General features: G+C 57.5%; 1 protein-coding gene across 1 annotated transcript; it reads left to right on the top strand.

The window, feature by feature from the left end:
• The first annotated feature begins 4,778 nt into the window (after nt 1-4,778).
• ALX3 (ALX homeobox 3) lies at nt 4,779-16,025 on the top strand. Its single transcript, XM_046645393.1, has 4 exons — nt 4,779-5,055; nt 10,254-10,570; nt 13,701-13,829; nt 14,230-16,025. The coding sequence occupies exons 1-4, from the start codon at nt 4,779-4,781 to the stop codon at nt 14,536-14,538; spliced, it is 1,032 nt and encodes a 343-aa protein (XP_046501349.1). The 3' UTR covers nt 14,539-16,025.
• The last annotated feature ends 314 nt before the right edge of the window (nt 16,026-16,339 follow it).

Raw genomic sequence — 16,339 nt, 5'->3', positions numbered from 1 at the left:
TTCCTGCTGAAATGAGTTCAAGGGGTGCCCTGGCCAGCATTCCTGGGAAGAGCCCAAGCTCTGTACAAAAGCCCCCGCCGATTACCCCCTGGCCCTCTGACCCTCCTCACAGACTACCCCACTGCTCACCAGGCACAGCTCTTCTGCCCCCCTACTCAACTCTCACCTCACAGCTCCCGGCCAACAAACGTGCTTGTTGTTATTTTCACGTTTTCTTAACGTCTGCCCTCTGAGTGTGGGTCCTGGGATCCCCCTTAGAGTAGGGGACATCCAGGCTCTGGCCTCCTCCTCCGTATCTCCCACTAGTGCATCCAGGGCTCAAAGCCGGGCTTGGCACACACTGTGGACAGAAGTCCATGGAGCCACCCTGCCCTCCCCCTGGGGTTTCTCTTGGTTCCTGTGGACTCTTCCACCTTAGTCTCTCTTCCTCCCATCCCAACCGAAACTCTCTTCCTGCCCTGGCCCCAGTGATATTCAATAAATTCAAGTTCCCCAAACTTGGCTTCTTCCTTCTCTCTTCTGGGCTGTTCTCTCTGGAATGCCCTCTCTCCCTGTCCCTCCACAAACCTGCCGCTGGTTAACCCCGACTCAACTTTCAGGATCCAACCTAGATCCATTCCATGACCAGCCATCCCGGCCCAAGGCCTGCACAGGTCCCGCCTCAGCCCCCACGGTCCTCTGTGCTCTCCTACCTCAGCACAACACACCCTGTGATGCAAGTACCTGTTGTTCTGTGTCTCTCGTGCTAGTCTGGAAAAGCCCTCAGAGTAAGTGGTCTGTGTCTCTGACTCTGTCCTCACTGTGCAGCCCTGCTGGCTGGCACATGGCAGGCATTCAATAGATGCTTGATGAATAAACAAATACACATGATTAATTGATCAAAGTGTTAAAACTATGAAGTCTAGACCTGCCCTCTTCTGGTTCACACCAAGAATGAGTTCATCAAAAATTCCCCCACCAAATGATTTCTCCTGGTCCTTGCTGGCACTTGCACAGAACCCATTTACCTTCACACAAAGGCAGTAAGGCCGACACCAGGGCAAACCAAGCCCTCAGGACACTGCCACATCCCAGACATAGCTCTGCCTCTCTGGCCCCTGCCCCTGTTCCAACCCAACCCCACGGAGGTGGGCAGAGAGAATGAGCGGAGAAATATAGGGTCAGGGTGGAGTCAGGCTCAAGAAACATCTGTATAAACACTGTCTTGTTCATTTCAATAAAACTGAACTACAGAATCATTCCTCTCAATGTTCCAGGGGAGAAATTGAGGAACAGACAGGTTAAGTGGCTCCCTCAACGAGACATCAAATCCATGGAAGAGAAAAAACAGCTCCCTAACATCCTAGAAATTTCACCCCAAAGCACAGACTTCAGCCTGGATTGTCAGAATCATAGCCAGGGAAGCTGGGTATCCATAGCACAACGGATTCTTTCCCCCTCTTCTTTCTTTCTTTTAAATATCATGGGTGAGGAGGAAACACCGGATCTGAAGGTTTATTTACCATTCCTTAGCCTGACCTTCCAGGAAGAATGTCACTAATGAGAAACAATCTACTTGGGCTCCCAAACCCAGAATTTTCATAGGGATCAATTTAGGATTTCAGAGTCTAAACAGGTCAAGAGTAATACTGACTGTCTTCCCTTCGAAGAAAAAAAAAGTGAGTGAGTTTTTCCTGTCTGGGAGGAAGTTTTGTAAATGTCAAACAAATGTCAGATCTGAGGTTACATCTTTCCCGTTGTTCTGACCCCTTTGGGATGTCCACTGGGAGCAATGCAGAGCATTTACCTCCATGTGGCACAGGCTGAGGGAAGTCAAAAATGAAAGGAAAGGGGTGGTTGGTTACTTATGTTTCAAGAACTGACCTTACTGGGCGGGCTGAGGCTGGAAGCCAGGAACTCCACCCTCGAGATCAGGTTCCGTGCTAATTCACAGCTGAATGAAGATTCTGTCATTGTGGAGGAGACATTTCAACCCCAGCAAAGTGTACGCTCCATGAAGGCAGGGGTCACATCTGTCGTGCTTTCTGCTGTATCCCAGCACCAGCAAATGCCTGTCACATAGTAGGTCCTCCTCTTAAATGAATGAATTAAACAATTAGCCAGTGCAAAAGTTGCATTGAAACAGCTAATAAATATTATTTCCATTTTAAAAGTAGTTTTTCTTAGCAGGTGGAGAGATTTTTTTATTTTAATTTTTTTCATGATAGGACCTAGAATTATCAGGATCATCCTGTCAGCTCATCTCACTTAGTCTATGGACAATATATCGGTGACTCGTGAAATGCTATTGCGATTCAACTCGTTATTAAACAGCATGAATGGCGAACTCACAATTCTCTTAAAACTCTGCCCCACATCTGGCTGCGTCGGTGGGTCGTAAAACCTCTCAGGTGTTAGATGCTCTGTTTCATCTGGCCTCAACTTAGCAGAAACCACCTTCCACTTACTGTCCCCGCCGCCGCAGCTGGGTGCGGTGAATCTCAAATAAATTGCCACTTGGTGATCAGGAAGGCAGCAGAGCGGACCACTCTGTCCTCGCCTCAGTTCAACTGGCAACACCAGCTCAGCATGGAAATTGGTTCTGTTCAGAGGGTGGGCCAATGGCAGGAGGAACTCCTGGGCTTGGGAAGGGGTGTGGGTGCCTAGGTCTCTCTGCTCAGCCTCAGCCTCTGGCCCACTCAGTCTGGAGTCAGGAACTTTGCACCAATTCAGTGATGTAACCCAGACATTTGGGCTGCTGTTTCTGGATATCGAAATGATAATTCTCTCTTAAATTAACAATGTTCATCACATCCATTAAAACATAAGTGCTTCTCAAATATCCTTTGTCCATGTGGGGAACCATTTTTATGTGAGGAAACTGAGACTCAGAAAGGTTATCACCTGAGGCAAAACCCCAGGGTGTCTTGTCTAAAAGGTTGGTGACGTTCTTCCTGTGTCATACTGGCATCTTCCACAGTAAGTGGCTTGATTACTTTGTTGAATAGAAGTGTCCTGAATTGACACTAACATCCTCCTAAAAGGTCAATCATATCCATAGCCCTATCCCAATACCTATTGAAAAACCTTAGTCCTGGGCAAAAGTGATCAACGCAAGTTGCCCTGAGCTGGGATCCACTGGATCCTAGAGAATGGATCCCTCTAGTGAGGCCAGAGAGGAAGCTTAACTCTGAGCTGAGCCTCCCTCTGGGCTGGAAATACCAGCCCCAGGTGCTCCAACTCGCTGCCCCGTCTGCAGTCTGTGATTAGGGGCCCTAATGGCCATAATGCCTCCAATGTGGTGTTTAAACCAATAAGGCTTCAGAGAAGTGACGGTATGTTTAATAATGGCTTAATGACTACTTGTGAGATGCAAGGCTTCTGGTTCCTGTTTGGCCTTGATTTACAGCCCAACTCGGGCTGAGGACAGCCAAGAAACCCCTTCTAAGCCCCCAGCGGAAGAGGGAGGTGTTCGCACCAGGCTTTTTGGATTCCTTTAAAAATTGAGAATTCAAGTAAAGTATGTTTGACTGCCCACATTCTCACTAGTCTCTGGAAGCATTGAAAATAAAAACAGCAAAACCCAGACGCAGGGACTCCTCAATCCACAGAAGAGGGCCTAGGGCCCTCGGGTAGTTCTTCGCAAACCTTAGGTAAGGTGGGGGTTGTTTCCCTTTTCAGAAATTCTAAGCTACTGCACTAGTCCTATGCTTCCTTTAGGCTGGGGAGACCTAACCCATAGGAGATGCAGTCCTACCCTTACCTCCCTGCAAAATGGCAGGCCTGGGGCCAGAGCTCTGAGGTCTGAGCTGAAGACAGCCTCTCTCCACTGGGTCCCCAGGCACTTCCCTGTCATTTGGCCACTGAAAGGCATTCGCTCCAGGCCTGCTGTTCAAATGCACAGCCCTCTAGTATCCTCCACCTGCTCCCAAGGCAGCCTCTGCTGGACTCTGTTCAGACCTGAGCTGCCCTGTCTGCTCCCACCCTGCCTCTGCTTCTGCAACCCACCAGGAATGTATAGAAAGGCTCTGCGGATTGACGTGGTCCAGCCTCCACAGTCAGATGAGGACACTGGTTGCTGGTTCCAGGACCCACAACTAATTAACGATAGGCCCAAGCTCCCCAGCCCCCATTTCCAAATCCCAGCTATCTCCACACAATACTCCCAGTGACTCCTCTCCCTGCGAGAGACAAGAGATCTTTAAGGGAGGTGTTTTTGCTGGATGCAACGTTTCTCCCAGCAAACTAACTCCCTAACTCCAGCTAACTCCCAGCAAAGAATTAGGTGATCCAGGCCCGCCCCGACCTGCCCCCAGACTTATCCCAGGCTGATGTCCGGAGGCCAGGCCCAAAGCGCTTGTTGGGGATGGAGGAGGCGGCTGCACCCGCAACTCTCTCACCCCTCCAGGGGCCAGAGTCTCTAGGGTGGATATCAGGACCAAGGGTGCTGCTCTGAGCAAGGGACTCACCGAGATGGGCAGACAAAAGGGACTCTGCCCTCGAGAGGCGGTGGTTCCCTCTCCGTCTCCAGGAACTGCGTCGGATATGGGGGCTGGGGTGAATCAGGGGGCTCCCGGGCTCGGAGGGGTTAACCCGCGCGGGGCCGCACGTGACGTGGATGGTTCCAGCATTAAGTCAGAGGCGCGGCCCCCTCCCCTCTCCCCCGCCCCCCGCGGCGCGCGCCACTCCCGGGGGCTCCGCGCCCCCGAGCCCAGGTCCCTCCCCTTTGGCGGGCGCTCACAGGCCGCGCGGGCAGCGCGAGCCCCGAAGCCCCGGCGGCCTGTGCGCCCCGAGCCGGCATGGACCCCGAGCGCTGCGCGCCTTTCGGCGTGGGGCCCGCGTCGGGCCCCTACGAGGCCGCGGGGGACGAGCCTCCGGGCTCCCAGGGGACCCCCGCCACCGCGCCTCACCTGCACCCCGCGCCGCCCCGCGGCCCACGGCTGATCCGCTTTCCGGCCTGCGGGCCCCTGGAGCCCTACCTCCCAGAGCCGGCCAAGCCGCCCGCCAAGTACCTGCAGGACCTCGGACCCGGCCCGGCGCTCAACGGCGGCCACTTCTACGAGGGCCCCGCGGAAGGTAACGCAGGGCGCGGGGCGTAGCGCGCAGCCCCGACCCGCTCCCTTTCCCTCCTTGGGCCCGCCTGGGCCTCCCCGCTTCCCTCTCCTGCTCGCCTGTTTCTCAACTTTTTGACCCTTGCGCCCCTCGCCGTGGCTCCCTCAGAAGCCGGACCGGCGTTGGTCCAGGCCAGGCAAAAGCCAGCGCGGTGCGGGAGGCAGAGCCACGCGTGCCTCCAGCAGCGGGAATGGGAGGCAGGAGGTCGAGAGAGGCGGCCGGAGCCAGGAAGGAGAGATCATGCTTGGCCAGAGTTGGGCTGGAACTGCCACCGACCCAGAAGCCTGGACCGGGCCCAGGGCCCGGGCGCCACGCTGAGCCCTTGGCCCCGATGCCCGGAAAGAAGCGGGGCTTTTGTGTCTGGCGCCCGTTTGGGACCCTGAGGCTGGGTCCCGACCCAGAGTGGCCAAGCGGGGCTCCCCCGAGGGCTGCGGCCTGTCTTCCGCCGGCCTCTCCTCCCCAGGCCCAGCCCCCGCGGGAAGGGCGCTCGCTGCGCGCTAGGCGTCGGCTGAGTGGCCGCGGCTGGTCCGGCAGCGCCGGGCCATTCTCAATACGGACTAACTGTGTTCTTATTTCTCAGACTAACCTGGCCTCCCCGTCGTTATGCACGGTATGGCCGCCCTTCTTGCAGTCTTGACTTCCTCGCACTGGATCGTCACCGCTGGGCCGTCGGGAGCAGCCCGGGCGGGCCTAACCCCTGGGCGCCTCGGGCTCCTGGGCCAGTGCCCTGTGCGCTCGGGCCCGTTGGACCGCACCGTCTCCCGAGAACTCGCCCGAACGCCGGGGCCTGGCAGGCGGGTCCGCAGCCCCACTGCCGCCCTCTGCACCGGCTGACCTGTGTCTCGGCGCCCGCGCCTGCCGCATCTGCGCTGCCACATCCCGCAGCTTAGGTCCAGAGCTGGATCCTGCGAGAGGGCCCCACCCCGCCTCCTCCCCACTGGCGCCTTGCGGGCCTCCACAGAGTGGCCAGGCAGTTCTGGCCTTGGCCCAGCCCGGGCGGTGGGAATGTGTAGGGGAGGGCGGGGAGGTGTGTGGGGGTCAGCGGAGGAAATGAGCGAGTCCGCGGAGCTGCGTGTCTGTGCCCTTTGAAAGAGGCTTTCCTGATAAAAACCACAGTTAGGACTTAATGAGAAGCAGTTGGCCTGGCTCCTCTGATCCCAGCCAGACGGCGGCGGCCGCGCAGCGCCGTGAGCACCGCCGGGGACAGGTACCCGGCCTGGCTCGGCGCGCCGCGTCGGGCAGGACCCACCCGCGGGCTTGCGTCCCTGCTGCGCGCACCGGATCCCTCACGGACCGCGGGGGCGCCAGGACCGGCCCGGCGCCGAGCGAACTGCGGAGAGCGCTGGAGCAGAACGAGCGGCGGGGAGGAACCCAGCGACGGCGAGGGTGTCAACAACGAAATGCGTGGAAAGAAAAGCAAAGAGCGTAAACAACAACCAAAAAGAGCGAAAATGAATTTGGGCAAAACAACGCAGGAGAAAGGCGGGAACGAGAGGCAAACGGCAGTCGGCGAGCTGGGCAGAACGTAAAGGAATAAATGAAGAACGAACGGCGAGCGGAAGCGGGTAAATGAAGAAGAGAGGACGAAGGGAGTAGAAGCAGACAAAACGAAAGAAAAAAAGGACGTCCTAAAAGAGCAGAAAATAGCAAAATGAGAGCAAGTGGGAAAAGAAAATTAACGAGTCAAGTTGAGCGGAGGACAGGCCAAACGAAAGGAGGCGCAGCGGGTGCGAGCGGAGCCCGGGTAGAGACCCCGGCTGCCGCTGGCCGCCCCGGTGCCCCGTCCGGAGCTCGACGGGTAGGAGCTGCGCCGGAGCGGCCTCGGCGCGGCGGAGCCCGGCTGCTGCGGAAGGACAGCCCCGGGGGCTCGGGCCGCGCAGTCTAAGTGGTGGGAAGTGGCGGGCAAAGAGCGAACCCTCCTTATTTCCCGGCTTTTAAAATAACGGGTTCGGAGCGTTCCGAGTTCAGACGAGTGAGCGCGCGGCTGCGCCCCATTTGCGGCGCGATCTTCGCCGGGGCCGGGAAGATGCGCGCTCGAGAGCCCGACGCATCGCGCTCCGCTCCCGCCCTTTGCGGAGAGCGCCCAGCCCTGCTCTGGGCCCCGGCCGCGTCCTGGCGATGCCAGCCACCCTCGCGCCCTCTGCGCGTGCCTGCTCTGAGAGCCGCAGAAACGCCTCGCCGGTCCTTCCTGCTCTGGCGCGGGCCGCGCCGTCTGTCCCCTAGCTTGGCTTCCTGACTTCGGAATGCTCCCGCCGCCGCTGACGCCCTGAGCCGGATAACCATAAGCGCCGCGCTCACCGACCGACCACGGGTCTCGAGGAGAGTTCCAAGTAATCGCCCCAGGTTGAGGTCTCTGGGCCAAGGCGGGAATCCTCTCGGGAGAGCACCAAGGCCCCCCTGGGGTCCTGCATACGACGTTTATGTCCACACCGGCTTTAGATCTTCAGCGAGAGCTTCGGGAGCCCAGGCCTCAGCGAGCTCTGCGGGTCGTTTGGGACACGCGCCGCGTGGAGCAAGGCTGCCACGAAAGCTGAGAGGCGGGTGGTTGGTCCTGCGGTCCCTATGGACGCCATCCGTGGGGGCAGTGGGGCTCCTGTAGGCGGCGAGCGGTTCTGCTCCCGGGCTGCAGTGGCTTCGAAGCCGCCGCTAGTAGGGGCTCTGACCGCCCCCGGAGTCGGGGAGTGCCGAGGGCAGGAGAGCCTAGTTAGCATCAGCGACAGCACTCCCGTGCCGCCTCAGAGGTCCTTGTCCTGGCTCCTGTCTTTCAGGCCCGACAGACTGCTGCTCTGGTTCTGCAGGTGTGCAGGCCCTGGACACCGGGTGGCTGAGCCCCAGGCTACCGATCTCCAACATGAGCAATCCCGCTTAACCACCCAGAGTCCCCGCCGGGTGCGAGTGACTCCTACACACAGCCTGTACACACCTTGGACGTGCCCCCCTCCTTACAGCACTTCCTTCCCCTTACAGGCTGAGATGCCAACTGCTGGTGTTGGTTCCTGCTCTGCCTTTCCCTGATCGCTGCCCCCCATTTATCTCCATCTCTTTTCTGGGTCTTGCTCCTCAGGAGGCTGCTTGGTATTCTATGAGTCATGCCCCTGTCCCCCAAAGAGGGAGAAGGCCACTCTCTCCCTGGAGTCCTCCAAGCAGATGGAGGGGGTTTCAGGGTAATGACGATGAGGAGCGGAGTTCTCTGGTCCCCTGACACGACTGTAGAATGGGTGGGCATGGGAGGCCAGCAGAGGCCAGCAGGCTTGGCCCTCTTTTGGGTAGCTATTCTGATAAGCCCTGTTGCATTTTTACCCCTTACCCTGGTAGCTGGGTGGCTTAAGGTCAAGAAGGCAAGTCCTAGAGCTCCAGATCTGGTCACTTCCTCTGGGCAGATCCTATTGAGACAGACAGTGAGGGTCCAAGGGGCAGATGAGCAAGCCCCAGAGCTGTGGGGAGTCCTCTGCAGTGATGTCAGTGCTCCCCTGACCCCCATCCCTGAGCTACTCTCACCCTTTTCTGCCTGGAGTCCAGCAGAGGCTCCCTCTGAACTCAATACACCAAGACCCCTCCCTCTCAGGCCTGCTATGTGTAGGGTATCCCCTTCCAGTCTCCCTGGTCCCCCTGACCATTTTCAATTATTTGGTTCAACTTCCACAAGTCCTCCTTCCTAAGGTCCTACCAAATGGAACTACCCCTAAAACAAAATATTTTGGCCAAGAATGGAAGTCAGGTACTGGAGCATTTACTCCCCAGGTTGCACCTGAGTTGAGAAGCTGACCTGGTGCCTGGGCTGTCGCTGTGCAAGCCCCGAGGGCAAGCCCTCCCTGCTCTCTCAGGCCTCCAGGGCACACTCACAACGTGGAGCTTGTTTCACAGCCTGGGTGGTCCTGGGAGGTCACTGACCGCCTTCCAGCTGAAGGAAACTTTACCCAACTTGTCCTCCACAATGCAGACAGGGACTCTTCAGACCCAGAACCCCAGAAGCCACTTTTCTGGTCCCATCCTCTTCTGACAGCTGTGATCCCATCACCGAGTTCTGGGCAAGAAACTGCCTCTTGGTGCCAGCTCGCTGGGCCTCCTGGGGGCCAGGCCCCTGCAGGGGATGGGCTGGGCCAGGGAAGGGGTTGTGTGAGTCAGTGGGGCGTCTTTGTGGTGTTGCTCCTGCCTTCCCAGTGGACTGCTGAAGAGAGTTTTCATGGCAATGCCACTGGAGGTCCTCACCAGAGCAAGAGGGCAGGGTCCATCAGGATGACCTATTTTTCCCCATGCCCCGGTCGATGGGTCATGGCTGGGCTCCACTAAGCTTCCTGAGTGAGGCTTAGTACAGCAGAGTGGGGCTGCTTGGAACTGTTCCCAGTCTGCAATCACAGGCAATGGGGGAGCCATCAGAAACTCCTGAGGAGGGAGGGGCAGACAAGGATGAGAAGGATGTGTTAGGGGCTATGCTCTATTTGGATACTGGTCCCCCAACTCTCCTTCTGCAAGCATGGCCTATCTCCTGCCTCTCGAATGCTGCAGCTGAAGCCCTTGCCCAGACATCACAGTTTTTCGAGGAATGAGACAATCCTTCTTGAAACTTTTTTGTCCCGTCTTGCCCTTCATAGCCCAGGGCTGGGGGATTTGACATTGGCCTGAGACTTGGGGTTCAGAGAATGAGGCACAGCCAGCCCAGCCAAAGGTGGGCTGAGCATCCCTGTCGGTTGCCTGCCTGGTCCTAGGAGCAGAGGCATGAGCACAAGGACATGGGAACCAAGGCCTGCAGAATCACAGACAAGGAGGCACTTCCTGGCAGGGGCGGGGACATGTCAACCACCCCATCCTCACCCCCTCCTCCCGCCTCTGCACTAGGCCCTACCACAGCTCCAATTCTGGCACCTCCACACCCTTTGGGACGCGCCACCACAGAGTACTTCCCTGAGATGAACCCCACTCCGGCCCCAGCACATCAGCCCAGACCACAGAGCACATGGTTCCCCAGGGCCCCCTCCCCTGCTGGAGGCTCAGCAGGCCTCCCAATACCAGGCTCTCATGGAGGGTGGCTGCTGGGGAGGAAGGGAGGAAAAAGGAAGGGGGAGGCGGGGACTGAAGCGTCAACGTTCTTCCCCCTCCCTCCATTCCACCCACAAAACCCCTTGGTTCGGTTTCCATCCTCCTTTTTGTGTTTTCCATTGCAGCTGAGGAGAAGGCCTCCAAAGCTGCCAGCTTCCCCCAGCTGCCCTTGGACTGCCGAGGGGGCCCCAGAGACGGGCCCTCTAACTTGCAAGGCTCCCCTGGCCCCTGCCTGGCCAGCCTGCGTGTTCCCCTGTCCCCGGGACTCCCAGACTCCATGGAGTTGGCCAAGAACAAGAGCAAGAAGCGCCGTAACCGCACCACCTTCAGCACATTCCAGCTGGAGGAGCTGGAGAAAGTCTTCCAGAAAACCCACTACCCTGATGTGTATGCCCGGGAGCAGCTGGCTCTGCGCACCGACCTAACCGAGGCCCGGGTACAGGTGAGGATACCTCGGGTGTGGGGCTCTTTGGCTGCCTTAACCATGAGCCAGGCCGTGGAAGGGCTGGGAGAGGTGGGTGCTAGCACCACACAGAGCTGCCTTTCCCAGGTGCCTGCCCCCAGCCTGCCCCCTGGGCTCTCCTCTATGCCCAGCTCTGCTGCAGCCACAGGCTTGCAGCCCAAGTTGAGGCTTATGCATGGGTGTGGGGGTGATGGTCTCTTGGAGTTAAAAGACCTGTGTGGGTGTCCTAGCTCTGCTACCTACTAGCTGGCCAGGTGATTTGGGGCATGCCATTGAATCTCAGTCTCCATTCCCCAATTCAGGAAAAGAGAATGATAGTACTACCTACTAAGGAGTATCTTTGAGGATCAAATGTGTGACAGCATTTTGGAAGCAGTGAAATGCTGAACACATATCAGAGCGGCTCCCAAGGTGGCTGCCCAGAATGGGAGGGTCCCCACTGGGGGTTCTCAGGCTCAGTGATGCTCAAAGCCATCCTGAGCCAGCAGCCTTCAGTCCTGCCATCCCCCAGGCCCTGGCTGGGAGAGCCTGGCCAGGAGCCCCTCCCCACCCAACAAACTCCCCAACAGAGGTCAGGCCCCTGGGCTTCCTGGATAGGGCTGAGACCAGCTTCACATAGGATAGAGCCCAGACTGTGGGGCTGGGCTCAGGGGATGAAGGGATGCTGGGAACAGGGGAAAGGGAGAAGGGGAGGGAAGTCCATGTCCAAGGCATGTCAGAAATAGGGAAGAGCATGAAGGTGGCAAACAGGGGTGGGGATGGGAAAGGAGGCTTCAGGAAGAGTCTGGCCCAAGAGAAAGATGGTCAGTGTTGCCTTGCTTTGAACCGGCTTGATAAACGGCAGGCTCCCTGATGCCAAGCAGGAGGCCCTGGGAGAGGAGTTGGGTTTGGGCTTCTTGGGAAAGGCAAGGAGATTCCGTCTCCCACCACACAGCTCACACTTATCACTGCATGGGCCTCTCCAGACTCTGTTTGAAGGCACGGGGGTAGGGGCCGGCTCTGGCAGAATATGGGGCCTGGCAGGCTAGTCTGTCAAGAGGCCAGCTGCTGTCTCGCAGAGAATGCCCTACAGCTGGATTCAAAACAGGACCAGAGGGGCTTGGGCTGTTCCCCCTTCACTGCTGGGTCCTCCTGCTTCCATGTTCCTCCCCAGTGGCACCCAAAACAGACTTTCAGGACTGTCCCCCAGGGCTCCCCAGGGCCTGGGGCCATCAGAGTGAGAGCCCAGCATTGAGGAGAACCCCAGATTACATAAGTCTAGAACATGGAGTCTCCAGATGCCTCTCGGGTGGGATCTGAATAGCTGCCCCTATGGAAACTGCTTTGGGGAAGTGGAGTACACTTCCCCCACTCCTCTCCTAGGCCTTCTCTCCCCTGGAAGGGTACAGGGGTAGCCACAAGGCCCCCACACCTAGTCCAGAAGCTTCTCCAGTGATTGAAGTCCTAGAATAGGGATTTTTCTGTGACAGGAGCATGACACCCACCCATAAGCCCCACCCCATGGAGAGGAATAATAAGACCACACACGGGACAATGCAGAGGGCAGGTCCAGAGCGCGGGTGGGGACTCTGAGGGAGAACGGTGGTGACAGGGAAGCATTCCCAGTAAAGTGATCAGCTTCACAGGCTCCCAGCTCCTTCATCTGCCTGCAGAGGAGGGAAAGTAGAGAAAGGAAGGCCAGGCAGCTGGGCAGGTGGGGTAGTCATTCCCTGACCATGACCCAGGCCTGCTCTGGGATCTCTGCAACTAGGGGTTAGGGGAGTAGGGGTATGCCCATCTTCTTGCCTGCCTGCATGGGTGGGAATGACCATGGAGGAGTGGGGGAGTGTGAGAGGCTGGGGTGGGGTTACTCACACACTATACACACAGCTTTTTCTGTTGTGGCTCCCAGCTAGATGCCTGGAAAGCAGGTGGATGGTTTGGGTGTTTTTTTTTTTCCTTCTTCTCCCCAAATCCCCCCAGTACATGGTTGTATATTTTAGTTGTGGGTCCTTCTAGTTGTGGCATGTGGGACGCCACCTCAGCATAGCTTGATCAGCGGTGCTAGGTCCGTGCCCAGGACCCGAACCAGCGAAACCCTGGGCTGCCAAAGCAGAGCGCGTGAACCCAACCACTCGGCCATGGGGCTGGCCCCCAATTTGGCTTGGTTTTGATATTACCAACATCTAGCCCAGAGCCTGACACATTTATTAAATGATCGAAATACAAAATGCATACACCAATACACATACATCTAACAGTTGTAGGGCATATACAAAACGACAGATTATCACAGATAGGTACAAAGAACACAGATTTGCTACCCCTACCTGCCAAGAGCTCACACATGAATGGGAGAGACTGATTCCAAAACAGATCATGGTAATGGGACATGGCAAGTACAATGAGAGAGATGCCGGGTATCACAAAAGCCTAGTGGAGGGTGCCCAGCTCAGATAGACCTGTGGGGTGACAGGTAGTGCAGGCAGGGAGTACCTGAGCAAAGGCAGCAAGGAGCAGACAGCAGAGTGTTTCAAAGGCAAGCTGGGATAGGAGGCAGCTAGGAAGATAGAGTGGTGTTGCCTGGCAGGAGATGAGGCTGCGGAGAGGGGTGGGGTCAGCTCCAAGGTGCCTTGTTAAGGAGCTGGGCTCTGGGCTTGAGGTCTCCAGGGAGCCACAGAGGGTTTAAGCAGGACCAGGACCTGAACAGAAATATCTTTACGATTCCTCAGATGCCATGAGGTGGGTAGATTGGAAAAGGAGACGAAGCAGGGGGCAAGAAACCCAACACACGTGCTCTGGTACAGCTAGGAAGTGCCCAGGGCCTCTGGGGCAACGACACCCTTGCCAGGCTGGGGAACTAGAGTGACTCAGCCTCGGGGGTGAGGCCGGGGCGGGGCAGAGTGTGGCGCCATTAAACGGCTCTAGGCTCGGGCCTCTCTTGGCCCCATCCCAAGCTCCCCTGGCCCTGAGAAGGATGTGGATTTACAAACTCCTACAGCTCAAGATCCTCCAGCCTGGAGCCAGCTCCCCACCCCACAGGAGGATACAACCATCAGCTCTCTCCCAGCAGGCTCCTCTCCTCAGGGCTACCTTATCACCCCCTCAAACTCCCCCAACCTACCCCCAGGTCTGGTTCCAGAACCGCAGAGCCAAGTGGCGGAAACGTGAGCGTTATGGGAAGATCCAGGAGGGGCGGAACCCCTTCACATCTGCCTATGACATCTCTATGCTGCCCCGAACAGACAGCCACCCCCAGGTGAGACCCCGCCCTGCCTCGAGTGTCAGGGCCTGGCCGTGTTCCATGGAGTAGCCAGCAAGAGTATGAGTTCTGGCCGTGGGAGGCCTGGAGCAGCTTTGGGGCTCTCTGTGACCATGGGCAAACTACTTCCTCTGTAAAATGGGCTCCTACCTGTCTCATGAAGGATGCATGCAGAGTTGCTGGCACAGGGGAATCACTGAAGAAAATCTCATGTTGAGAAGCAGCGGCAGGGGCCTCCTGAGATGCCACTTTAGGAGTAGGAGGGAACAGATTCTAGACCTGGGCCAAGTGGAGGTTTCTCAGAAAGTTTTGGAGCCCTAAGGGCAAAGAGAGCCCCTAGGGTAAAGGAGGCAGCCCCTGGGGCTACTCATTCATGAGCCTTCTTTTCTCTTTTCAGCTGCAGAACTGCTTGTGGCCCAGCCCAGGGTCTGGGAGCCCCGGAGGCCCCTGCCTCGCATCTCCAGAGGGCATCCCCTCCCCGTGCATGTCTCCATACTCCCACTCTCATGGGAATGTGGCCGGCTTCATGGGGGTGCCGGCCTCCCCTGGAGCCCACCCTGGCATCTACTCCATCCACGGCTTTTCTCCTCCCTTGGGGGGCCACAGCTTTGAACCCGCCTCTGATGGCGACTATAAGTCTCCAAGCCTCGTCTCGCTCAGGGTGAAGCCCAAGGAGCCGCCCAGCCTGCTGAACTGGACCACGTGACTGGCTGCGTGGACAGGCAGACTGAGCTGCCCACCCCCTCTTCCATCCCCAACTGCTCCCCCTACCCGAGTCGGGACACCAGAGAGAACACCCTGCCTCCAAGCCGCAGATGGCTGGAGGCCCGGGCAGAGTGGCTGGGGCCCTCAGGCTCCCACAAGGAACAAGCTACAGAGTCTTTTCTTTGTGGGGATAAGGTGGGGCTGCCCAGGAGAAAGGGGGCTTCAAAGCAGTTAGGCCTCTACCTACCCAACTCTCAGCCCTCACCCAGACTCTGGGCTGGAAGGAGGAAGACGCTGTCCTGCTTCCGTCAGACTTCGTCCAAGTTTAAGTGCCATTCCTCCAGCTGAAACAGCTTAATTGGCTCCTCCTTCAGGGAACCCAGGAAAATGGGTCGAGGACGACACAGGTCGAACTAGGAGGAGTTCCTTGTGACTTTGGGGAAACCAGTCTTTATGACCACCGAGGGCCGGCTTCACTGCCCCCTCCCGTCACCAGGGGGCGCGCACCCAGTGTCTGGCAGTGACAAGGGCCTGGAAGCCCCAGGTCAGTGTAAAAGGTGCCCAACTCCCCAGCTCCAGCCATGCCTTACTCCTGCCCTATGACCCCTCCCCCAACATGCTATGGAGTCCTCTTCCCCCTCCTAGGGGGCAGAAATTCCACCAGAAACCACCAAATATTTGGATTCTCTTCCACGGAATCAAGCCAGAGCTATGCCACAGAAACCGTAAGCTCCCTTAATTTACTCATGGGATCACTGGATGTTGGTAAGAATAAAACAGATTTCCAGACTCTGAGCCCCTGAGAGCTCGGCCCCTACTTTTGTAAAGACCCCTTTGTGAAAAATGTGCTGCCCAGCATAATAATAAAGGTGGCAGTAGTTTTTTATATCAGGTGACTGTGTATCCTCAGGGTTTGGCACTTGGTTGCTCTAGGGCTGGTCTGTGCCTGGGGTCCAGGCTGAGCCAGGCTCTCCTGAGGGCCTGGCAGGGATCCTGGAGGCTAGGGGAAGGTGGGCCTGCAGCAGAGCCCCCAAGGCTGATGCACACCATGCCTGGCCCTGTCACCTGCCCAGGGTCTCTGTGGCTTCGGCAGTGCAGGGAGGCAGGGCACAAAGCCCAGCTCTAGAGTTAGGTTCAAGTGAAAGGGAAAACTGGGGTGGGAAGGGAAGTGAGAAAGCTGAGGTAAGCTCGTGGCTGAACTGACAACTGAGGGGAGGTGGAATGGAAGACCAGGGAGGCCACTGAGGGCTCTGAGCTCCCCAAGGGTGGGGACCCCAGGGCAGTGGGGGTGGGGCAGCTCCCTTCCCCCAGACATCCCAGGAGTATGTCTAAGCTGTGAGGCAGAGACAAAAGCCAGGACTCTTTCTTGTGGTTTCAGAGTATTACCCATTCTATCCTTCAACCGTACTTTCTGCCTTATCTCCGCAGCCTGGAAGGCAGGAAAAAAGCAGGCCTGGCCCTCCCTCCCTCCCAGTAAACACAACCACATTGCTCAGAGGAGCACAGCCTCAGCTAGCAGCCCAGCCACCCCCACCCTGCACCTCCTCTTCCAGGCACAGAGAAGCCCAAGCACTCAAAGACACCAGAGCCATGCTTATTCTCCAGGAGGGTGCAAACCCCCAACAGATCAGATTTTCCAGCCAAGACAGTCACTGGGACAAGGCTCAAGCATCCCCTAGAATGTCTTCCCTCTTCTCTTTCCTTCATTGGAGGGTGTGGCTTCTGGCGATTTCTCTCCCCTATACTGACGCTGGCCCTGAGGTGCTGGCCTGAGCCCTGTGTTCCGCAGGAAGGGAAGATCT

This window comes from Equus quagga, chromosome 18 (genome assembly GCF_021613505.1).
Source record: "Equus quagga isolate Etosha38 chromosome 18, UCLA_HA_Equagga_1.0, whole genome shotgun sequence".
In the NCBI taxonomy this organism is placed as follows: Eukaryota; Metazoa; Chordata; class Mammalia; order Perissodactyla; family Equidae; genus Equus; species Equus quagga.
This window is presented reverse-complemented; position numbering and strand designations above follow the sequence as displayed.